Below are 24656 nucleotides of genomic sequence, written 5' to 3' on the forward strand. Positions count from 1 at the left end.
ACTGAGGTAAAAAGTTTCTAATTTTCCAGACCTTTTCTATGCATATACATGTTATGCATATACATATATACATGCATGTATATGTGTGTAGGATTTTTTGTTAATAAGTGGGTTCATGCTACAAATCCTATTTTGTAAATTTTTAACAATCCATTTCTTATCAGAACATAGCATTTGAGTGCTTTTTAAACAAGTTTATTGAGATATAGTTCACATACCATACGTCTCACCCATTTAAAGTACACAATTCAGTGGGTTTTGGTATATGTTCACATTGTTGTGCAGCCATAATCACAATAGCACTTTGTTTAAGAGCTCACAGTATTCTGTTGTGTGGACACCCATTTTTATTTAATTAATTTCCTCTTGAGTATATTTGAATTGCTTCCAATTTTGATCTGGGAGAAACAATGCTTTCATAATTATATGTATAGATTTGGACATTTGTGCTAATACCGCCATAGGATACATTTCTAGAAGTGGATTTTCCTAATAAAATTCCACACACTTTAAAATGTGGTGGATCTTCACAAACTTCCCCCCCACACACACACAAATGTTGCACCAGTCTAACTTTCACTTCTGTCAGTTTATGGCAGTGCCTATTTCACCACACTCTCACCAATATGGAAAAGCATGGATTTTAAAATATTTATCACTGTGTGGAGCTACAATTTATTGTTTTAATTGTATTTTTATAATGTGGGATTTAGGTATTTTTGAATATTTTAATTAACTGTATATTTTCTTTTTTCTTATTTGTGCCATTTGCCATTTTTTTCCTTATTGAATTGCCCATCTATTGTACTGATTTGTAAAAGTTTTTAATGTGTTAGAAAAACTAGTTCTCCATCATATATGCCACAAGTACTTTTTCCAAGCTTGTCTTTTAATTTTATAAATAAAAAATTTATTTTATTTTATTATCTGCTGTTTGTCAGATTCAAGTTTTAAACTTCTGTGTTGTCATTATTTTCCTGTTTTGTGTTCTCGTGTCATGCTTATAAAAGCTTCTCAGTAGGAAGACTTCTGATACAGTGGTTTGGGCACAGGAAATAATTATTTTTAGACTAATAAAATAGGGGTGAAACATTTTTTACTTGATAGATATGCCTAACTAGTTTCTTTACCATTAGTTGCAGTTTTCAAGTTAATACTATTTAGAAAGCATGACAAATTCGATGTTAACATTAGGACCATTTGAAGGGAGAAATGCTCCTTTTAATACAGATAATATCTCAACAGGAATTTGTGCGGCTGACCGTTTCTGATGTTCTGACCACCTACGTCACAATTCTCATTGGGGATTTTCTCCGAGCATGTTTTGTGAGGTTTTGCAATTACTGCTGGTGCTGGGATTTGGAATATGGATATGTAAGTGTGATATTCATTTTTCTCTTATCAGATTATTCCTTTGTGCTTAGTCATTTACGTATACCATGCAAGAAGAAGAATTTAGGAGGTGGGGTTGTTTTTTAGATGTCAATAAATGAAGACCAATGAGTATAGTTTTAATTCAGAAGGGGGTCAGACTTGAGTCTCATGGCTTGCAATAGTCTAGCAAAAATAGATTCTAGTAAAATTACAGATGGCTAAAGCAGCAGACTTCAACCTATCTGTTAAAATGGTGAACTCAATAAATCTTGGGCCCATAGTCAGCTCCCTCCCCATGAAGCTTGCTGGCATTTCTAGAAGCAGGGCAAGATGAGTAGTATCGACTGCACATTTTCTGTTTGCTTTGAATTCTACTAAGCAACTGCTGGACTCTTATCAAGTGCATCACTGTGCAGTACACTGGGGGGACAGAGGAGTCAATGAATACGCTGCTTGCTTCATAAAGCTCACAGTCTAATGAGAGCTCAGCAGAGACACAAGCAGGGGGCTCTGAAAGGCCCAGGGTACTGATAGGGCTCTGGCAACTGGTGGAGTAGAATTCCGGCAAGTTGATTTCCTTCCCCACAACAACAGCACAGGTTTCTCTGAGCCCCACTGGTGTTGACTCCATCACCAGCCCCCCACTATGCTCAACCCCAGGTCCCCCCACAAAGTTTGAGAGCGGCAGCAAAGCACACATCTCTCTGTCCACCTTTTGCAAATGAAACTGTCATCTTGGGAAATAGGACCTGAGGAGTTGATAGTATTGATACTCATTTGCTCAAGTATTTCCAGTGGCTTCTAAGTATTTAGAATGAATTCCAAATCCCTGTCCAAGGCCATTGATACCCTGTGTGATCTGCTTCTTTTTTTCTCTCTGAGCTCATCTCCTACCACTTTTGCTCTTGCTTTGTAAAGTGCACAGACACTGGGAGTCTTTCTTATGCTCAAACACAAGATGCTCCTTGCATCGGCCCTAATTGTTCTTCCCTCTAGGGGTGCAGGTTCCTAGAACTTGCCAGGGCTGATTCTTGTCATTAAGGACTCACCCCTAATCTGTCACCTCCTTTGAGCTTTTCTCTGACCTTCCAATCCAAGGTGGCCCATCAGGCACTCTCTATTTCAGCACCGTTCTATTTTCCTTATACGATGTATAACTATTTGACATCTCCTTTTTTGAACGTGCTTATTATCTGTCTCCCTGTGTTGTAATGAAAGCTTTCTGAAACCAGAGGCCTCGACCTCATGCTTAGAGCTGTGCTTGTCACATGGCAGGTGTTATGTTGACTGGCTGGACTGGCTGACTCAGTGCTGAACCTCCACATCCTAGCACCATCAAGGCAACGCTGTCTACTGACAGAACTCTGCCTGCTTCCAGGGATGTGCCCTGGAATCAATTCTGCCCTAGTATTCTTGAGCTAATGATGTTTCTCTTCTCACCAGTGAAGGGATATCCTTCCCTGCTGGTCTTCCTCCTGTCTCATGCCCTCTAGTTTCTGGACAAGTCCTACGTTCAGAACTGTTTTCAAGACTCCAGGCTAGATCCTCTACCTGGCTACCTGACTTTGAGATTGTACCTTTTATTAGGTCATCTGTCTCTCTCACTGAAAGTGTTTCTTGGAGGAGCCAGAAGCAGTTAGGTCATACTGTTTGGTGGACGACGGTGAGGTAATGCTATAGATCCAGAATGCCCTTGTGTTGCTTTCCCATTCCCTGCTATGAGGTATTCAGCTGGCTTGGTTTCATTTCTATTTTCCTTGCCTGATTCAGCTCTTCTGAAGCAGACATAAAAATTGCCATTTCTTTCTTAGACCATCACTTGGCTTATGTTTGCCTTTTATCCCTAACTGCTTTCTTCTTAAGTGCTAGAAAATTTTGCTTCAAATATGAAGTCAATATAACATGACCTGGATGCATAAAAGCTGTAATTATATGACCGTAATTTATTATTTATTGAGTGCTGACAGTGCTCTTGGGTTAGAACAAAGTACAGGAAAAAAGACAAGTTCCTGTTTTAGGTCAGACAGAGTGAATTTGCCTCCATGTTACCTTTGGAAGGCTCCTCAGAGAGAAGCTCAGCAGCAAAACAAGTTTTAAATCATTAAGGTTGGATGATGGATCTTTGATATTGATCTTATTATCACTGCCCCACCAGGTGGATAGCTTACACAGCTGAGTGCCTGCTAGGTACAAACCATTATGAGCAAACCTCTGTGCCTGCTGACAAGAGGATACACAGATGTAAAAGCTGTAAGCCTAAGGAGAGGTTGCAAACGTCGGTCTGCAGGCTAGATTCAACTGACAGATATTTTTTTCTCTCGTCTGCAGTGTTTGTTTGTTTTTTTGTTTTTATGAGCTAGTATTTTAAAGCTTGGAGTTTTACATTTAAAAAATGTGGATTTCTTGGGACTTCCCTGGTGGTCCAGTGGTAAAGAATCCTCCTTCCAATGCGGGGAACACGGGTCTGATCCCTGGTCAGGCAACTAAGATCCCCCATGCCGCGGGGCAACTAAGCCTGCGTGTCACAACTACTGAGCTCACACGCCTGAACAAGAGAGCCAGCGTGCCGCAAACTACAGAGCCCACGCGCTCTGGAGCCTGTGCGCCACAACTAGAGAGAAGCCCGCATGCAGCAACGAAGAGACCACGTGCTGCAACGAAAGATCCCATATGCTGCAACTAAGACCCGACACAGCCAAAAAAAAATTTATATATGTGGATTTCTTGTTTTTCTTGACATATTGAAAGGCCTGACAACATTAGACCCATATTCCCACTCTGGAGAAATTAGCTAGAGCTGAGGAATTACTGCCCTCTTCTGGTGGAACATTCATTTACCAATTCCTCACACTCTGCTACCCTTTAATCCTGTAAGCTCCCGTTGTCAGCACAGAGCAGGAAATGTAATTGCACATTGGAGAAACCACTGTGGGAGAGATCAATAGAAATACAAAGACAGGATGGAGTAAGAGACATTTGAGCCAAGTCTTGAAGGAGGATCAGAATTTCAAAAGACTGAGATGGAAGAAAGAATTCTCAGTGGACGAACTGATGGAAGGCAGGGCCCAGCAGCTGGAAAGTATGGGTGGTGCAGAGATGCAGAGATGCAGAAATCTAAAATGCAGCTGTTTTAGAGGATAAGAGGCTGATGAGAATGTTTCTTTGATATTCTGGACTTAGTAATTGCCAGTATGAGTCCAGAAAGTACCTGTCAAGAAGCAAAGGAGAACCTGAGATGGGCAGAGAAGATACTTTTAAGAATCCTTTCAGGAATGAAAGAGAAAAATGTGTCCATTTCTGCCACCAAAAAAAAGAATTTTTTTTTCTGAACTTTAAAAATAATACCAGTTCATTGTTTAAAAATCTGGAAAAGGCAATATAAGCTAAATATGGAAATAAAAATCACAGGTAATCCCACCACTCATGACATTACTTAGTTAATTGAATTGTAGAGTATTAGCATTTATTTATATGTAGATAAACAAGTACTATAGATTTATATATAGTACTATAGATTTTTATAAAAATATATTGGCTTGTATCCTATTGACTAGTTACTTGCTTTTCTTCACCTAACAGTGACCTTTTCTCTATGTTATTAACTGGTCTTTTATAATTTTTAAATGGCTGTGTGATATTCTACATGTGAATGTACAATAACTAGTTATTTTTTATTTGTTGTTAGTTAACTGTACCTAATGTTTTGTTATTATATTAAACATTGTGATCGTATTTATTTATAGCCATGTAGATAAATATCTCCATAGATAAATCATAATCTTATGTAAAACTTATTTCCTTGTAAGAAATTTCTCTAGGTTGAATTGCTCAGTTATAGAGAAGATATTTTTGAAAAAGTTCATTCACTTTTATAACAATAATTAACCTCTGTAAAGTCTAAACTCTGCAGACTCCAGCATTAGATTCAGAGATTCACTGAATGTTAAGGTTAGGTGGAGTTTTGACAAAATCAGTCATAATGCTTTTATTTTACATATAAAAAAGTAAGAGTCTGAATTGGAGTTGCCTAAGTTTATATAGCCAGTGAATAAATAAGGACAATGAAGTATCCTTCTGGAAAAGCCATTATGTTAAATATACTGAGTTATACACTGGTTATATCTGAGTAAATTGGGTTAAAAGTGACTCTGTATATTTTCCAGTTATAAATTCATGGCCAAAGTATTACCACAACAAACCTATGAAGATGAATTGAGGTGGGAAAATTACTGGCTAGGAGCAGACTGTTAGACCATGTAATGTAAGTTAATCTTTCCTAAGACTTCTCTGAGCATAGCAGATAGTTCTCAATGTTTCTGAAGAGTTCACTGACTCATGGGAGTGGAATGGTTTGCTCCCAGAAAGGAGTTTAACCACCCTGATTCAGCAAAACTGCCCTCAGTCCTCTTGTAAACTCTGGGTTTTCTGCAATAGTTCAACACAGAATGCCTTTAACTCTCACTTTAATTTATGTTGACACCATCCTTGCCATTTGTCAATGAAGTACGTAAATAGTATCCAGGAAGAAATGGATTGAATACATGGCATGGGGTAAGAGTATGTTCAATCAAATTAAAACCTCAGCTTATTTAAACCTTGTTTAAAGTTACATTTTAAGGTGCTCCTTGTTGAATTTATGTGAATGGAAAATATGGGAGATTTTCCTGAGATCTGATGGAGTGCAAGATTACCCATAAATAAGAGGCATATGATTCACAGACTATCAGAGTATATTACTAATCATATTACACTGTATTATATTTTTATGTAGAGCTTACCATGTGTTAGAACATCTACAAAATACTTTACATATATTATTCTGTGTAACCATACCAGCAACGCTATGAGGTAGATAATATTTTTCTACTTTACAGTAAACTGAGGTTTAGAGATTTTTAATAATTTGCTCAAAGACATATAACTGGTCAGTGGTGGAGGTAGGACTGACATCCACATCTGATTGACTTCAAAGCCATCAACCAGATTTCCATCATATTGAATTTTCACTGCAATGCTTACCCCTAGAAATTTCAAGGACTCTGCCAAAGCATGACTAATTCATGAGCCAATCCATAGCATTTGTAAGTCAAATGCTGAGACAGGTTTCTTGCTGTAGAATGGAATTCGCAGGAGGGGCTGGGATATAGAATTAGGAAATAAACTGATATTCCCTTTCTGGGAATGAGATACTATTTAGCAGTCCAGGAAGATGGCATGATAAAGAGTCAGTAAGAAGTCATGGGTATCCAATGAAGGTGTGAGAACATGGGCAAAGGGACACAATAGGCTGGACTGGACGGAGTCTATCTGCAGGCAACTAGGGTTATAGTGCAAAGCCCTGAGGTGCTGAATCAACCTAGTAGACAAGGGCTGGATTTGTTCTAGGTTAGTAGTTCTCTAATTTGGGCATATATCAGAATGCTCTGAAGGCACATGAAAACACAGCGTTTCTGATTCAGTAGATCTGGGGCAGGGCCTGAGAATTTACTTTACTAAAAAGTTCCCAGATGTTGATGCTGCTTCTGGTCTGGGGACCACCCTTGAGTGCCATTGCCCCAGTGCCACAGACCAGGCCAGCCTGCAGCTCTAAGCAGTGTGATTCCAGCTGTGGGAAATGAGATTAGTGTGACAAAAGTCAGGCAGGTCATTGCAATGACAGAATTAACTCTGAGATCCTGAATTGCATTTCACAATATCCAGAGGTTGATGGTTTGTCCCAAGTAATTAAACTTGCAGAGAGAGGATGGGTTTTTCTCAGGCTTTTTCATCCAGTGAGCACCATATGTCTTCCTTCTGGGTAGATAACTTACTCTAGCCCACCACAAACAAAGATCTAAAAATAAAGCAAGAAAATTTCTAGTTCCTTGACTGTTACGGACCCCAACCCAAATCCAAATTGGCTTCTCTGTTGCTGGCCCCTAAAAATCTTATTATGGATGAGCAGCCCTTAGGGACTTTATTACACTTACTCCTTTTGAATCATTTTGTTAACTCGGGTTACGAGAAAACCTGTTTTTTCTCAAGCATCATTTACCTTTAAGCTTTTTATATTTTAGAGGCAACACTTTGCAAATTGATTTACACTCATATTATTAGTGTATTGGCTTTAAAAAAAATGAAACTATAGTATGATCTCATATTTTAAAAAATCCACCTCTTTAGGAATGAGCCTTGAATTTCATACCCTGTGTGTGTGTGTGTGTGTGTGTGTGTGTGTGTGTGTGTGTTTGCTTTCTTACATTTGTTTTGTTTTTAGAGTGGGAGTTTCTGAGTTCAATGAATGGAGTATAAATCCCATTTTAAAGGTGTTTAGAGAGAAGCAATTTTTTTTTAACATTTATTTATTTAGTTGCGCTGGGTCTTAGTTGTGGCAGGCGGGCTCCTTAGTTACGACTCACGGGCTCCTTAGTTGTGGCTCACCAGCTCCTTAGTTGCAGAACGTGGGATGCTTAGTTGCAGTTCGAGGGCTTCTTAGTTGTGGCATGCGAACTCTTAGTGGCAGCATGCATGTGGGATCTAGTTCCCTGACCAGGGATAAACCCGGGCCCCCTGCATTGGGAGCACCACCATGGAAGTCCCAAGAAGCAATTCTTTAATAACTGAGTCAACCAATTACAGATTTTAGATTAGAAAGGGATCTTAGAAATTATCTAGTTCAGAAGTAGGCAAACTTTCTCTGTAAAAGATTGCACAATAAGTATTTTCACTTCTGCAAGTATGTTATTGTGGTGTAGTGAGAAATATATATTTTGGTCTTCATTCCAATTCCCGGCTCGAGCGCCTAAAATTTTTGTAATTTACAAAGCAATGATGGTGCTAGGAACATCTTTTGTTCTTGTATTTGGTCTTTAACCCTGGCTCTTGACGCAGAGTTCCTAAATTCCTTGGAATATTGTGGGTGATAGGAGCAGTATTTGTTCCAATGAGGCAGCTCTTGGTGGGCTCCTGGGTGGCTTCAGTTTGGGGGCTGGTCAGCAGAAAGACCTGGCCATAATTAGAAGCTCAGAAATTTCAGCCTCATCCCCCCATCCTCCAGGGAGGGGAGAGAGGCTGGAGACTGAGTTAATGATTGATTTTTGTCCCTGTGATGAAGTCTCCATAAGAATCTCTGACCCCTGGGGTTTGGAGAACTTCCATGTTGCTGAACGCATTGAGGTGCCAGAAAGAGGGTGTACTTGGAGAAGGCAAGGAAACTCTGTACCCTTTCCCTCATACCTTGCCCTATGCACCTCTTCCATCTGGCTATTCCTGAGTTGTATCCTTTTATAATAAACCAGTAATCTAGTAAAAAAAACTGTTTTCCTGAGATCTGTGAGCTACTCTAGCAAATGATCAAAGCTGAGGAGGGAGTCGTGAGAATCTCCAGTTTACACCCCATCAGTCAGCATAGGTGACAACCTGAGCTTTCGATTAAAGTGTGAGGCTTTCGTCTAAAGTGTGGGGCAGTCTTGTGGCACCAAGACCTTAACCTGTGGGATCTGTGCCAACTCTGGACAGTTAGTGTCAGAATTGAGTTCAACTGTAGGACATCGAGATGGTATCCACAGAAAGTTGGGGAAATGCTTGGTTTGGGGGAAGAACCTATACATCTGTGTCAGAAGTATCATGAGTAGAGTGTAGTCACAGAGGAAAACAACTGATTTCCCTTGCATCAGGCCATATGGTCTCTGTTGTAACTATGACATTCCTGTTTTCATCCCAGACAGCCATAGACAATACAGAAATGAATGAATGTAGCTATATTCTAAAAAAACTTTATTTACAAAAATTGATGGTGGTCCAGGTTTGGCTCATGGGCCATAATGCACCAACCCCTGATCTAGTTCATTTCATTAGTTTATCTGTGAGGAAATTGAGGCCTGAATTGATTAGTGACTGGCTCAGCTCACTCAGCAAGGAAATGGCAGGGCAAAGTCTCATACTCGAGTCTGAATCCCAGACGAGTGTCTGTATCACAAAACCACTTGTCACAGTAGGGAGTGTGGAGGTACCCTTTCTCTGCATCCGGTCAATCAATTTATGCATCAAAGATTTTATTCCTCCAGCTGCCCCTGCTGCACACACAGTATGAAACCAAGGGTTCCTAGTGTGTCCTTTGTGCTTTTCTGGTCACCTGGTTATAAAAATATCTCATCTCAAATGGCCTTTAAGAGGTTTGTATGCTTGTGAGAATAAAAGAAATGTACTTCTGACAGTTTGAATTTTTTTCATTTTCCTTAGTTTGGTGGGCTAAATCTGACACTCTTCTAAAGAGGCCAAGGTTGAAGGTTTGATTCTTAAACGGACACAGAGAAGAGCTGTTCCAAGGGCACAGATGGTGCAGACCACCAACTGAGCATTTGTCACATGTGTTCTGTGATCTCACAGGGCTCCAGGAGAAAAGGGGAGTTCATCCAGAGCAAAGTGCTCCCGGGGAAAGAGAAAGACTCAGAGCTAACGTTTCTCCAGATTAGAAGCAATTCATTTTCTTCGTTTTCCATGAAAACCACACATTTTCATTGTTGATTTTAGAACAAAAACTGTCGACCTAACCTCTTTGCATCTTATGAACATTAAGCTTCTTGATGATCTGCAAACTAAGTGAAACACTTTGTATATTCTTTAGTAGTATCTTGAGTGAATTTTTGTTGAAATCATCTGTCATCTTTGTCCTCCTTATATAGGATTATTTTTTCATTATGTATCATCTTATTTGTTCATTTTTCATTATGTATCATCTTGCTATTTAACCATTCTTGTTATGTCAGACTTGGCATCTACTCCCTGAATCTGTTACAAGGCACATCGCCCATACCTTTCAGTTAACTAGGAGAGTACTGTTGCCTTTTGGGAAGTGATGAATTTGATGGCTGGATTCAAGAATTCTTGAGGCAGAGTGTTCAAAAATTGTGGAAGATTTGTTGGGCCTCCAAATCAGAGACCTATTCTATCTTCTTACAAATATATTTTTGGGTGCTTGGGTTTAAAAAAACTGAGACACTCTCAGGTTGTTTGATTTTGTATGTGTGTGTGTGCGCATGAGCGTTGTGCTGTGTGTATATATTTATGCTAGGGAGGGAGTTATTATGAGGATACATGTGGTCTGAAGCCACACCTGCAGATGTCAGGATCTGGGGCAGTAATCAGGTCCTGCCACTCTTACTCTCTCTTTGTGGTCCTCTCACTTTATATTTTTTGCTGTTTGCTTTTTCTCTTGTTACCAATTAGTCAATTTCCTGATTGATTATTCTCTATCTCAAATTAAATAGGAGCCAGCTTTATTGTCTTTGCTAATTAGCATTACTCCATTGACAGAGCTGTCTTTCTAAGATGCCTAATGTGTAACCAGGAAGCCTTTGAATGGGTGCTCCTGGGACAGATGCCCACCTCAGTTCCAATTGGTGTCCCCTGTGTACAAAGAACAGCCCGGTGCTGCTGCCCTGAGTAGGATGGTATCATCTAGGAGTGAACACTGGACAATGAGTTGAATAACTTCTTAAACTTTCATTGTATTTCTCTCTATATTTTTTATTGTAAAAGAAATTCACTTTTTTTTAAAAAGTATTTTAACTATGCAAAACTTAAAGAAGAAAATAAAAGCATAATCCATCACCCACATATAACAGCTATTAACTTTGCTGATCACTTTTAAGTTTTTTCTTTATGCATAGTTTCATATTGAGTAGAAAAAATAATGTATAAGTTTACATATTTTTTGTTTAACATTAGAGCATAGTTTTCTCTTGGTTATATAAATATCCTTCCAACAGTGATTGTAATTAGCTGCAATATATATCATAGCATAATTAAACTGTATTTACTTAACCAGTGTTGGACATTTAGATGGTTTCATCTCTGCTTCTTAAAATTTGTTAGCATTTAGGATTATTTTGTTAAAACAAATTTCTAGAAGTAAATTTACAGGGTCAAAGAGGATGAAGTTTTTAAAACTTTTCATATGTATTGTCAAATTGTTTTCTAAAAGTTTACTCCAAGTTTTACTTTCGCCAGCAGTATATGAGAGTGTATGTCTCATCACACTTCCACAGCATCGAATGACAGAATTTAAAAATGTCTTCCTGTGTTAAAAAGGATGCCTTATTATTTTATCGCTAATTATTTATTGTATTGATTATTCTGCTATTGTTGCTGCAAGAAAGTAGTTGCAAGTCTAGCCATACCTATATAGAAATATGAAACACTTGCCTTTCAGTTTTTGCTATTTGAGATGCTAATACAGTGAATGTCTCCTCTAGCCTTCATACACCGAATTTGACATCAGTGGCAATGTCCTCGCTCTGATCTTCAATCAAGGAATGATCTGGTAAGCCAGCTGTGGACAGTTGATCACTTGAAGAAAGCCTCCAAGATCATTTTTGCATGAAGCACTGTAGCCTGGTGTTAGAGAAGTCCACAGTCTGTATCTAACTCAACATTTGTCTTTTTGCAAAGTGAATGGCTATGAAGAGTTTACTTTTCTCCCCATATTTTAAATCTTAATTCTAAAATGCATCTGCCTGTTTTGCAGAGCACTTCTTCATCAAATACTGGGAGTCTAGGTTCTGGCTTCTAGATTATTTGAAGGCTTTTTATAGTTTCATATCCTGTGATACTAGGATCTAACAGTGAAACATTAATGATCCCATTATCCCATGTTAAGAATGAAAGAAATTAGTGTAAGGTCTTTCCAAGAAACTTATTTTATTTGCAGTCACTATTGAATATGTTTTAAATGGAATTTATAGCTACTTTAAAAAATATTAGCTTACCAAATCCAATAGTTTATAGAGGTGAAATACATGTTTTAGGAAGGTTTAGTTAGAAATATGATCTTTATTTAGTAGTAATTTGTTTCATGGGGCCATTTGCACGTCGGAATTATTTCTTCTAGTGTACAAAGGATTGTTATATCTTTTATTAAGTGAAAGCATTTTCACTGTCAATCTTGACAGGTTAAGATGAGTTGATACACTAGAAACCATTTTTGACTTTAAAAATTGAATCATAGCAGGAGATTCATCTGTGGACCGTGTGTCTTGAAAATCTGTCACTCTTACCTAGGAACACCCCAACCCACAAGCAGTTACAACTGAGCTTCTTTATCCCATTGACACAGATCTAATATTGTGCCAGTCACACCATTGTCCTGGGTACAAGTACTAGTTACTGGGGTCAGTTTTTGTGCAAGCTTCATATATTACTCAACTCCTTCAGCCATAGCTAGTCTGAATTGTTAAACCTTTGTGAGAGCAAACCTCTCTGCGAAAGTTAAAATGATCTTGCTTCAGTAATATAAAGACCACAGTCAAGGGCCTCATCATCCTGCCTTGGGGCCTGTCAGATTCCTGTGCCTCACTAGGTCAATCAATATGAAGAGAAGACTATAAAAAGATCCTCCTCTCCATTGTCAGGTATGTTTAAAAACGTGATTCCTGTTCCCTTGCTTTCTAAATTTTACAGGTTGTGGCTTATATGTCCAGAGAGTCATTAAGGAGTGAAATGCATCCTTTCTTCTCCAAGCAGGGAGGAAAGTCAAGGTGGCTCAACATGTGACTATCACCAGAGATAGAAAAGGGCTCAGCTTCCAGATCTTTCATTTCCTGTAGGGGATTCTGCTGTCATGGCAGAAAATGGCTAACAGTGCTATTGGAGTAATGAGAAACCACTGCCTTATATCAGTTTTAAAACTCCCTGGCTTTTATGCAGAGTGTCATAAATCCCTCAGGCCTGGCATGGTGCCATTTGTGCAGACATATGCTGCATGTGTATTTCTTGTTCTTTCATAGTGAAGACAACAGATTGGCCTAGAAATTTGTTTTCATTGTCAGCAAAGCTCTTATAATTGTGTCCTGATTTGTTTCACTTGTAATTTTGCACCTATTTAGTCCACTGTTGTTCATATTGAAATTCTTAAATATCTAAACAATCTTCTCCAGTTTTTTCATGGGCAGACCCATCATCAAAATCTTTGAAGTGTCATTACACTACCACTTCCTATGTATTCAACCTTCAAATATTGGTCAAATATTGCTTCCGGTTAGTTTGCAGAGGACTTTAGAAAATGATTGTGTTTTTTGAGTGTACTAAGATATTCACACACTTCCCAGAGTTCTAGAAGCAAAATATTGAATAACTGTTATTCCCCTTCAGGTCAACCCTTTGTACAAATGGTCTTTTCCTAACTGCCAGGAAGTTGGTGACAGGGTAGGGATGTGGTGTGGGGAGTGTGTAGTCTAGGTTTAGAAGGCCCCCTTGTACTCACACGTGTAATCCACTATTTTATGAGGCATTAGGATCTGATGCCTAAGTATGGCCATTTGCTACAGAAATGATCAAAAGAGGATGGAGATTTTGTGTTCAATTTTATTGGTTTGTGACTGGAGACATTCAATCACTGCTTTAGGAGTTTCTGAGTAATGAAGGTTATTTACACCGATGTTATTAAAGTCAAACAATTATTGGTAACATCCATTTTGTTATGAATTGGCTGATATGATCAGTAAAACTACATTACACACGTCTTTTTAAAATAGCGTAGGTTTTGTAGTCATATTTTTAAATGATGAAAGCATATCATATCTCTACTCTATCAGAGCAGGATGTAGCTGAGGCAGAGCACACACAGTGAGAAAGAAGATGGGTTTAGACGTTGTTCCAGTGCTGTCTCGTGTATCTCCCTGCCAGTCTTGTCACTTTCTGCTACCTCATTTTCTCACTTGATCAAATGTGAATAATTTACCTGACACATCGTGTCACTGGAACAATGAGGAGAGCTAAATAAAAGAAGCTTTCATTTGCTTTGATCTTCTTGAAAGAAAAGCATTTTATAAGCCTAAGGTATTACAATGATCTTCAACTGACAGATGACGGGATCAGGTCTGGCCAAGGGACTTAGTGAGCTGAGCTGATTAGTGAGTCACGGGCAAAGATAGAATGAGCTTTAAGGTTCAGATATCACTGTGCCGGGATCTCTTTTTCTAGGATAATGTTCTTGAGTCATTTGTTCAAAATGCCTATGTGATATTTATTTTGAAATTCTGAAATTTATTTATCTATAGATGCACTTACATATATGAGTGTACACATGTGTGCATACAGATAAACAACACATGCCTATGTATAGGTACACATATATGTGGCTTTAGGCAAAACTGTATCTTAGGATAGACTAGGTTGTGCAGCAATTAAATACAACCCCCCAAATCTTAGTGGCTTAGAAAAGGAAAAGTTTATGTACTCCATGTGTCCAATGTGAGTTGGTAAAGGACTGTGCCCGTGTTAGTTACTCTCACTGTGGAGTCATAGACTGTGATAGAATAGGATCCATCTGGAACATCACTGGTCAGAGCAGAGAGAGAAGAGAACAAAAAACCCTACAGCGCTATTAAAGTTTCCATCCCGTAGTGAGACACTTCATTTTTATCTCTATTTTACTGGCCAAAACAAATCACATGGCCAAGCCTGACTTTTAGAAGGGGGCAAGCACAATCATCTGCAAGCATATTACATTACAAACATTGGCATTTGGGAATATAATCTAGTGCTTTGTCATTCTGACCCCTCAGCTGGGACTGTCACTCACTTACTTGCTCATGTTTCTGGGGTTCCAGATTCTCTTTTGCTATCCTGTAACCAAGATACACAGTATTGTTCCAAAGTTTACCCTCATTTAAAAAAAAAAAACTAATGAACTTTATATCTTAGAGAAGTTATAGGTTCGCAGCAAAATTGAGTGGAAAGTACAGAGTTCCCATATACCCCCTGTCCCCACCCATGCACAGCCTTTCCCACTGTTGACATCTTCTACCATGCTGTACATTTGTTGTAATTGATTAACCTACATGGACAAATCATCATCACCCAAATTACATACCATTTTTTAATAGTTTAACTTTCTACAAAGTCTGTGGTCAATTCAGTATGTTAAAATGTTTTTCAGATCTGTTGTATGGAAACCTATCAACAACACAGCACAAACTGTAGCAGGTTAGCACTTTTCAATGAAATCGTTTATTGTTGGATTGCACAAGTTCAATTATAGCCGAAACTAACTTCTTCATCTAACTCAACCCCCCGCCCTCCATAATATACCAAATATACATTGGATTGATTTTAAAAATTATTCTACATAACCAGGAAATATAACATGCAAACCCTAACTAGAATTACTGAAGGTTTTATTATATTTGGGACAGTTTTAAAAGATAGGATTCTGCTTATACTTCTGAAATAAGTGTACATGTATCCTCTTTTGAATTTCAGATTAATAAATTGCCATTATGGTGCTTTATGGTTCTGATGGATTTTCTCATCAAAGAAAATTGAAATTTATTTTGTTGAAATAACCACTGAAGCCATCAAGTAAGAGTGACCTCACTCAAATGGTTCCAGTTTAAAAGTGGCATTTTAAAATACTTTTTAAAAATCTCATGTACAGATCAGTGGATTTCCTGGACATGCTAAAATAAGAAAGTAAACAGATAAACTAAATTAAATGGATGTGTCAAATTTTCATTTCAAAAACACATAAAGCTTGCAATTGAATATCAGCAAAACATAGGATCTTATGAGGCACAAATACATAATTCCCATTGGCTCTAAAATACCATAACAGCCACAAATAGAAAATAACATCAGAAAAACTTACTTTAACATTTTCTCTTTCATTAAGTAAAAATTAATTAGCTATGACAAAATAATTAATGCACATATGCAGTTTATTTGAATATGATGGGTGGTTTTAAGGGTTAATTATAAAAAAAGCTAAATTTTAATTTTTTTAATTTTTAAAATTTTGGGGGGAAGTTTTTTTTAAAGCTAAATTTTTAGATATATTAATCAATGGTATGAATATTAGGGGAAAGTAAATTTTTTTTAGAAGTAGAAGAGAGAAGTAGAACAAGTGTAATATACTGTTTGATCTGTTGTAGTTTAAATTTACTAATGATAAGTGGATATAGTTAGCGACCAGCAGAGTTTCTGTGAAAGACTTAAGTACACAATATCTGCAATAATGGGGAAGATGGTAAAATGTGTACAGGAGATGGAAATAGAATTAGTTAAGTTTATTAACATGAAGGGTTTATGTGATTGAAAGAGGCAACACATTTTCTGCCTTTGGCAAATAAGCATGATGTAAAATAAATACGGACTGTGTGGCTTTGTTGTGGAATGAAGCTCCATGGTGAGCAGAGCTCTGTTTTTCTTTCCAGGATGGGCTCCTTCTTCGCTCCCAGCCTCCCAGGCATCAATATCCTTCGGCTCCACACATCCATGTACTTCCAGTGCTGGGCTGTGATGTGTTGCAACGTTCCTGAGGCCAGGGTCTTCAAAGCTTCCAGATCGAATAACTTCTATCTGGGAATGCTCTTGCTCATCCTCTTCTTGTCCACCATGCCCGTCCTGTACATGATCGTGTCCCTCCCACCATCTTTTGATTGTGGCCCCTTCAGGTTCTTGCCTTTGCAATTTCTTTTGGGCAAAGTTTTCTTTCAGGGGTGGAGATGGGAATGGTCACTCGTTGTATAAGCTATTTTTTCCCCCCAAACAGTAACATTTTGGTCTGTAGGAATGAGCTCTTTGGGATATTCAGGTTCATTATGTGACATGGACATTCTTAAGCCAGATCCATCTATCGATATTTTCTCACTTGGCAATCATAAAAGGGAAAATAACTGCTCCAGGCTCTGTCCGTGTAAAATATGTACACTGAATCTGAGCTATTTCTATATAAGGAGATAGCAAAGAGCAAGGTTTGATTACATTAGTCTGGATATGAACATTTTCCTGATGCTGGGTCATCTCATTCAGACATTGGAAGCTATTGTTATTTTTCACATGAACCACCTAATTGAAAAAATAAAAGAGGAAGGAAGGGAGGGAGGGAGGAAGGAAAAAAGAAAGATGACTCCACAAGCTACCTAGGAAATGGGATCATTATTAGATAATAATGAATATAAACAGGGTCACAGAATTTATAATCCAAATCTACATGCTAGGAAAAAAATTAAGGATGTTCCTCGCGTATATTCTCCTCAAATAACAAGAATAAATCACTCAAGTCAGTAATAGAGAGTCAAGAAGGCTCTTTGATCCAACTTAGAAATATACTTTTCTACAGTTCTCTATGACAGCGTTCCCTGTGACACTTACCAAGAAAGCAAAGTTTCCAGATCTGGAGGATTGAGATTTCATTCCACCACAAGTCCCCCCAAGAATCTCTACATGTTGAGTCACTGATCAGCATGCATTTGAGTTATTTCTACTTTTCAGTGGGAAAATGTGAATACAAAAAGCCATGTGAATGACAAGCATGATGCAATAGTGGACATGTATAATTTCTCCTTCATGCTGTCAGACCCAAGTTACTAAATTAAAGTCAAAATATTCTTTGCCCACAGACTTAAGTATAAAAGAAGCATTTTCATTCTAATAATAGTCAGTTATTACTGCTTTCCTGGACACAAAGAAAGAAAATGTTAAGCCTACTGATTGAGCAAAAACAGCTGGAGTTCTGTCATACATATTCAGGAAGCTGAAGTTGACAAGTCCTGTTCCCCCGCCCCACCCAGGTGGGGGGAAGTAAATAATGCAGACAGCGACATCTGGAGGCTAAATATGAAACTACAGTTTTGAAAGAGCAATTGGTCTTAATAAAGCTCAGGGTACAAAGTTCAAGAGACAAGTCATCTAAAGACTTTAGTTAATTGCAAATTACCCACACAACTAAATATCCAGGATAAGTTTTAGATGTGCTTTTAACTTTTTAATTGGAAGGGGGTCCTTCTCAGAAAAACATATCAAAGGAACTTAGTTGTCTGCCAGGGAAACCCTGCAAGGTCAACACGGAGCTGGGTGGTGGTAACAGAGGTCCATTAATATAAAAAATATCATTGAGCTAGTCACGTACAATGACTGCACAATTTTAGCTTTTTGGATCGTAACTCCTTTGCCTCTCTTTAAATTACACTGAGTTACTATGATTTTAATGAATAAAACTTAGTCTGTATCTAACACATAGTATCTGACTTTGACCAACTGCTTCCTAATTGGCAAACTTTGGCAGAGGAGCAGCATGTATATCACTATTTTGAGATCAAGGAAATTTAAATACTTTCAGTAGAGTATTGGGAAAGGGGTATCTCTGTCCTATTTAGATAGTCTGTTGTTCCTGGAGCAAAAGAATGTATACTTGGTTTATTCTCTAGATTTTAAAGCTTTAAGCATTGTTCTGCCTTGCTAGCGAGGTGAGAAAGAATATATTAGTAGGAGACTCATGACTTGCCATCCTTTTGGACCCTGAGTTTGAGGTCGTTTGACCAGCCTGCCTAGTGAAGTGTATCTGACCCTACTTGGCACCTGGGTGGGCAGAAAATTGGTAAACGTGCATTTGAGGTAGGTTAATGGGGACAGCACAGTAATGGCCAGGCTCTCCCAGGTGCATGTATGTTTTCAGGTAAGGTGGCTACAGTACCTTAGAAGACCCATTCTGCAAAGCAATTTGATGAGATAGTCTAGCTTGTTCTGGTTTCATAAGAACTGGCTAGGGAGGGTGAATTTTCCAGAAAATTATTCCAGTAGGCTATTAAGTGGATTTGCCTTAACAGTTTGACAATTAAAAAACGATTTCTTTGGTGTCCAGGTGAAGAAAATTCTTCTAATTGCTCTACCTCATCTCCTGACACTTGGTGTTTCTCCCCCAGCTCCCTCACTAATAATTCTGAACAGTTTGTAGATCTCTAGGTTCTCACACACCTCCCTGCTAACATTATGGTAATTATAACTTCATGTATTTTCATCTAACTGCGAAGGTAATATGTGTTTATCCTAGAAAAAACAGAAATTATAGAAATTTTCTCATGAAAATAAACACTAACCAAAGACCTGAAATAACAACTCTCAACATTTTTTTTGGCATTTTGTATTCTGGTTTTCTTCTTATGCAGATTTTTTAAATAACTGAGATCATATAATATGTATAGGTTTATATTATATCATGACACTGCTATTACATTACTCACTTGATGTGATGATTTTTCTTAATAGTGTAGCTGACTTCTAGAGGTTGGGGACAGAATATTTTCATCTCTGTGAGTCAAAACACAGTAGAGTGTTGGCCAGTAATTTGAGTTAATGAATGAAGAATGACTGTTGTGCACTAAGCACTAGAGGAGATGTAGGTGTACATTGGGCATTGATTCTGGCCAGGTGGACCTTTCGATCTGGCTGAAAAGACAGACATAGACTATTCTAATTAGGGTGGATGGAGCTATGCCCAAGAGAGCTATAGATTAAGTTCAGTAACATTTCACTTGGTTGTATACTCGCAACAGGCTGGAAAGGACTTCTGGGAATATGCATACTTTGGTTCACCCGTCAGAAAAAGGGAGTGCCAGGATTTGTAGATGGCTCTATAGTTTGTGTGTAATAAAAGATCTGGACTCCTGGTAAGAGACCTGTCCTGGGAAAGGCACCCAAGAATCCTCAGAGATACTAAAAACTTCACATTTCTCATACACTGGATGCAAAGAAGACCTTTGTGGCTAGGGATGATTTTGTAAAATTCCAGTTCCCTCATTCTGACATTCATCAAACACAGCCCTAGAGGCTGGAGAAGGTGGGGCGGGGTGGATTGTCTCATTTTTTTCTCATCCTCCTTGCCTGTCTCCTCATTCTGGCTGTATTCCATATGTCAAGGTGAAGCATGGTCAGCTAGAATGGATGAGGAATGAGAAACCTTAGTGCAATAGGTTGATAGAATCTTAAATTGTCAGTAAGCTTCATTCCCCCTTATGTATCATAGGTCTTGCTAATTAGTGTGTAGATCTATAGTTTGTGAAGCAAAATTTATACCTCTGTAGTCCAGTGACTCCTGACAAGATACTTGAAGTCACTGTCAGTCTATTAAAAGATACTGGAGAGAAAAAAATCTGATCTGGAACTTGTGGGTCATGTTCAATTAGTAGTTAAAAATGTATAAAGGTCAAAAAACAAAAGTGAAGCCAAAATATTTTACTCAGTGTTATGCCAACCTTTATTCTCATGATACATACAAATTGCTGATAAATAATGCAATATCTTTTCTGAAAATAACATCATTTCATAGTAGAATCAATATGTATATACAGAAAAAAATAATTTGGCATGATGGGTGTTACCTGATAATGCTGAATGTTATATACTGAGTTAAGACAGACATCCTGCTCTCATTTCTCTAGTTTATAGGGGCTGAGAACAAATTCACTAAGGACCTTTGCTTTTTAGGCTTGTTTTCTTTCTCTTCCCATTTTCTGTTCTTAGCTGGTACTCATTAGGGCCCGTCCAGAAGAAATACTGAGAGAGAAAGGATTCGGCATTCAGTGCAGTTACCTATTAATAGCTCAGATGAAAGAGGTCTGGTGGAAAATGAGACAGAAGCTATAACATGGAAAGAGATATTAGATTATTTGTGGATTTTATTCCATTAAGCTATTCCTTATGCTCATTTCCAAGGCTAATTAAAAAAACTGAGCACACTATTTGTTCAGCCCAAAGAAAGTATTCTTATACAAGAACAGCTGCTGAGGAGTAAGCTTACAAGCTATTTATAAAATATATTTTCATACATATATAAGGTATATTTATATTTTATATAATATATTTGTTCCCAAGTAACCCAAATCTTAGAAATATAGCTTTAAAAAATCTTCTCCTGGAGGGAAGGGATAAATTGGGAGATTGGGATTGACATATACACTGCTATATATAAAATAGATAACTAATAAGGACTTACTGTATAGCACAGGGAATTCTACTCAATATTCCATAATGACCTCTATGGGAAAGGATTCTAAAAAAGAGTGGATATATGTATATGTATAACCGATTCACTTTGCAGTACACCTGAAGCGAACACAACACTGTAAATCAACTATATTCCAAAAAAAATTTTTTTTAAATCTTCTCCTAATGCTGTGGTTAATTTCCTAACTGCTTTGACTATGTGTTTGTGTTGGCATAACATTTCTCATATCTTATCCATACGTTGACAGTATGAGGTCAAAGTGTCAGGAGTTGTAGCTAAACATCAGATTTCTAACCTGAAAGAGTACTTAGGCAGTGTTTGAGAAAAATTTCTAGTTTTCTTGCTATAAACATAGTTTTTACATCTTGCTATAAACATGGTTTTTACATCTGTTTCAAATGAACTTCTCTCCTTTTTTTTTCAGTGGCAAAAATAGGATGTTTGAAGTCATTGGAGAAACACTGGAACATGATTTTCCAAGCTGGATGGCAAAGATCTTGAGACAGCTTTCTAATCCTGGATTAGTTATTGCTGTTATTTTGGTTATGGTGTATGTGCTTCCCCTCCTCATAGAAAGAGCCTTTGTAATGTTCTTCCTGCGCCTTTTAAGTTTCAGCGTTTTCAAATCTCTTTCTCCCCAGGGGTTGTGCTGTAACCTAACCAATTCAGCACTGATTATGTGGTGGTGAGAGGCTAAAATTCATGAGCCATATTCTGATCCTATTGTATGTAATTTACAGCCATCTGCATCTGTCTTTGCCTGCCTAGGATTATAAGATTTGTTCCCAAGTAACCAAAATAATTATCAGTAAACAGCTACAGCAAGGGAAACATAAACACTAAATCTAATCAACACATCAAGCTTCCTCTCCACCCCCCTGACCTCCACCTTTTTTCCATAAAACATATGGCTGTGAATACACAGAAATGATGAGCCTCTAAGTTAATATTCCCCTTGAGGGCCCTATAAGCTATATTTCAGGGCTAAAGGCTTAAGGGGTCTTAAAAATTACCCTGTCCTTGTTCCTAGAAGGCCATTAATAACTATGTCTGCCCATGATGATAGAATCAGAGGACCAGAAGGGTCTTGGAAAGGTCACTTAGTCTATCCTTTCAAAGTCAGAGATGATATCCAAAGGGGAACTTGAGAGGGGGCTTTTGTTCCCATATTACTTTCATTGGTTTCTGAGTCTTGGCCACCATAGGTAAACTTACATTCTAAGCAAAAAAAAAAAAAAAAAATGCTTCCTATGCAAGGGCTACAAAAAGTGCCCCAGTCCTTCCTTTCAAACCCCAAGGCCCTCCTAAATAAAAAGTCTAGAACTGCCACTGATTTCAGTCAAGGAGGGCAAGTATGAAGTCACCCTCGTGGACACTTCAGTGGAAGAAAACTGACACAAAGGGCTGGATTTGTTTAAATAAAGGTAAAACTAAGAAATCTCAGGGAGAGATTGGGAGAGAAATCCCAGTGGTTTAAGTAAATGAACTGAGTTCTGGGCCAAGTTGTTAGGATCGTCTCTGTGATGGTCGTGGTCACAAGCCACATCAGTGAGGGAAGGTGTCATCTTTAAGTTTATAAATTAAGAAACTGACTTGGAGGAGGGAAGGGATTTTTCCCTCAGTGAGAATACATCAAAAATGACAATAGTAGGGCTTTGACAGTAAATCCAGCACTCACCCCTTTACACCATGATGCCTTCTTTGAGGGAGGGCTAATAGCCTGTAGGGATAATTAAATAGTAAAACAGATTATTTTATGTAGTACAGAACCTTGATCATGGGGTGCCATTAAGAATCTGATAGTAAATCTCTGGTGCAGATGTGTTAGAAAATGACTTGCTGGATGCAGCATGTTTCACCAGATGGCCCTGGAAGTGATTTTCCTTCTTAGTGTTTTTACGATATAGTGGCTTTTGAGAGCATGGCTTTTAGGAGTCAAGGCCTTTTCATGGTAAAAAGGAGGTCTTGTTTTAAAACACACACACTCAAAACAATGTCAGATTTTATGACTATATTCTTAACTTATTGAGAGAGATTTATTTTTAAGCAAAGGAGCAACATTGTTCTAATGCCACTAATTAAAGATTTAATAAGCTGCCCCAGCGGTATGGAAGAGAAATGAACACTGCCTTTGTTCCAGGCACGATCCATATATTAACTCATTTAATTTCCACAATAACCTTAAGAAGTTGGCCTCATTAATCATATTATTGAAAGCACATGGAAGATCTGCCCCAAATCAAATGGCTAATAGGTAAATTCAAACCCATGTCTTTTTATTCCCCACCACTTATTTCCCACCACTCATTTACAGCACCAAACACTGAGTTCAGGCTGAGTGGAAATGCTCAGAAGAACTGGAAGCCACTTGTCAGAGACGGTCTACACCCAGGGTTGGCACACTTTTCCTTAAAGGACCATATAGTAGTTACTTCAGGCTTTGTGGTCCAAGAGGCAAAATTGAGGATATTATGTAAGTACTTATGTAACTATTTTAAAATGTAAAAACCAATCTTAGTTCATGGGCCATACATAACAGGCTGGGAGTCAGGTTTGCCCCAGAGACCATAGTGTGACAACCCCTGATATAGACTGTCTAGAGGGAAACTGGCATGATATAAGGTCAAATAGATGTCCCACAAGGATGATTTTAGTTCTGACGTTCTGATTTAAAACCCGAAATTCTGCTTATTACTGATTTGATTTTTCAAATACTGAGGTCTCATCTTCAGCACCTTATGGTGCCCATACAGTTGGCTTGGATTTTTTTAAATTAATTTATTTAATTTATTTATTTTGGGCTGCGTTGGGTCTTTGCTGTATGGGCTTTCTCTAGTTGCAGCTAGAGGGGGCCACTCCTCACTGCGGTGTGCTGGCTTCTCATTGCGGTGGCTTCTCCTGTTGCGGAGCACAGGCTCTAGGCACGTGGGCTCCAGTAGTTGTGGCATGCAGGCTCACTAGTTGTGGCTCACGGGCTCCAGAGCACAGGCTCAGCAGTTGTGGCACACAGGCTCAGTCGCTCCGTGGCATGTGGGATCTTCCCAGACCAGGGCGCAAACCCATGGCCCCTGAATTGGCAGGCGGATTCTTAACCACTGCGCCACCAGGAAGTCCTGGCTTGGCTTTTTATTACCTTTAATTACAGAATGTTTACAAGCATTTTGAATTTCCCCAATGAATCATATTAAATCAGCTTGGTTGGTTTTTGGGTAACTGAGTAGAGTTTGAGCTAGTTCCCTGCAGGCGGTTTCATTCCTTTGGAGACTAAAAAATGATCTATGAAGAATACTCATTGAAGGTGCATCTCAAGGTAGAAAAAAAGTGATATAGATAAATAGAGAATTACAGAATTGCAAGTGACTTGTGAGGTCTTTGAGTTCTTCCTCCAAATGCCGGCACTTTTCTAAGAAAACCCTTACAATACACAGACACACCATATTTATTGAACACCTAATTCATGCCAGATATTACACCAGATGCTTTCATGTATGTAATTTCATTCAAAATCCTATCACTTGTA

At 38.3% G+C, this 24656-nt stretch overlaps 1 protein-coding gene across 1 annotated transcript in view; it reads left to right on the plus strand.

Annotated features, from left to right (window-relative positions):
• Positions 1–24656, plus strand: part of TMC1 (transmembrane channel like 1) — a 396715-nt gene that overhangs the window by 366408 nt on the left and 5651 nt on the right. Inside the window, exons 19-22 of the mRNA XM_081237467.1 lie at positions 1246–1374; positions 11610–11677; positions 16566–16805; positions 21561–21686. Coding sequence (XP_081093593.1) covers positions 1246–1374; positions 11610–11677; positions 16566–16805; positions 21561–21686 — 563 coding nt within the window. The remainder of the gene's footprint in view (positions 1–1245; positions 1375–11609; positions 11678–16565; positions 16806–21560; positions 21687–24656) is intronic.

This window comes from Mesoplodon bidens, assembly GCF_964165515.1.
Source record: "Mesoplodon bidens genome assembly, chromosome: 6".
Taxonomy (NCBI): domain Eukaryota; kingdom Metazoa; phylum Chordata; class Mammalia; order Artiodactyla; family Ziphiidae; genus Mesoplodon; species Mesoplodon bidens.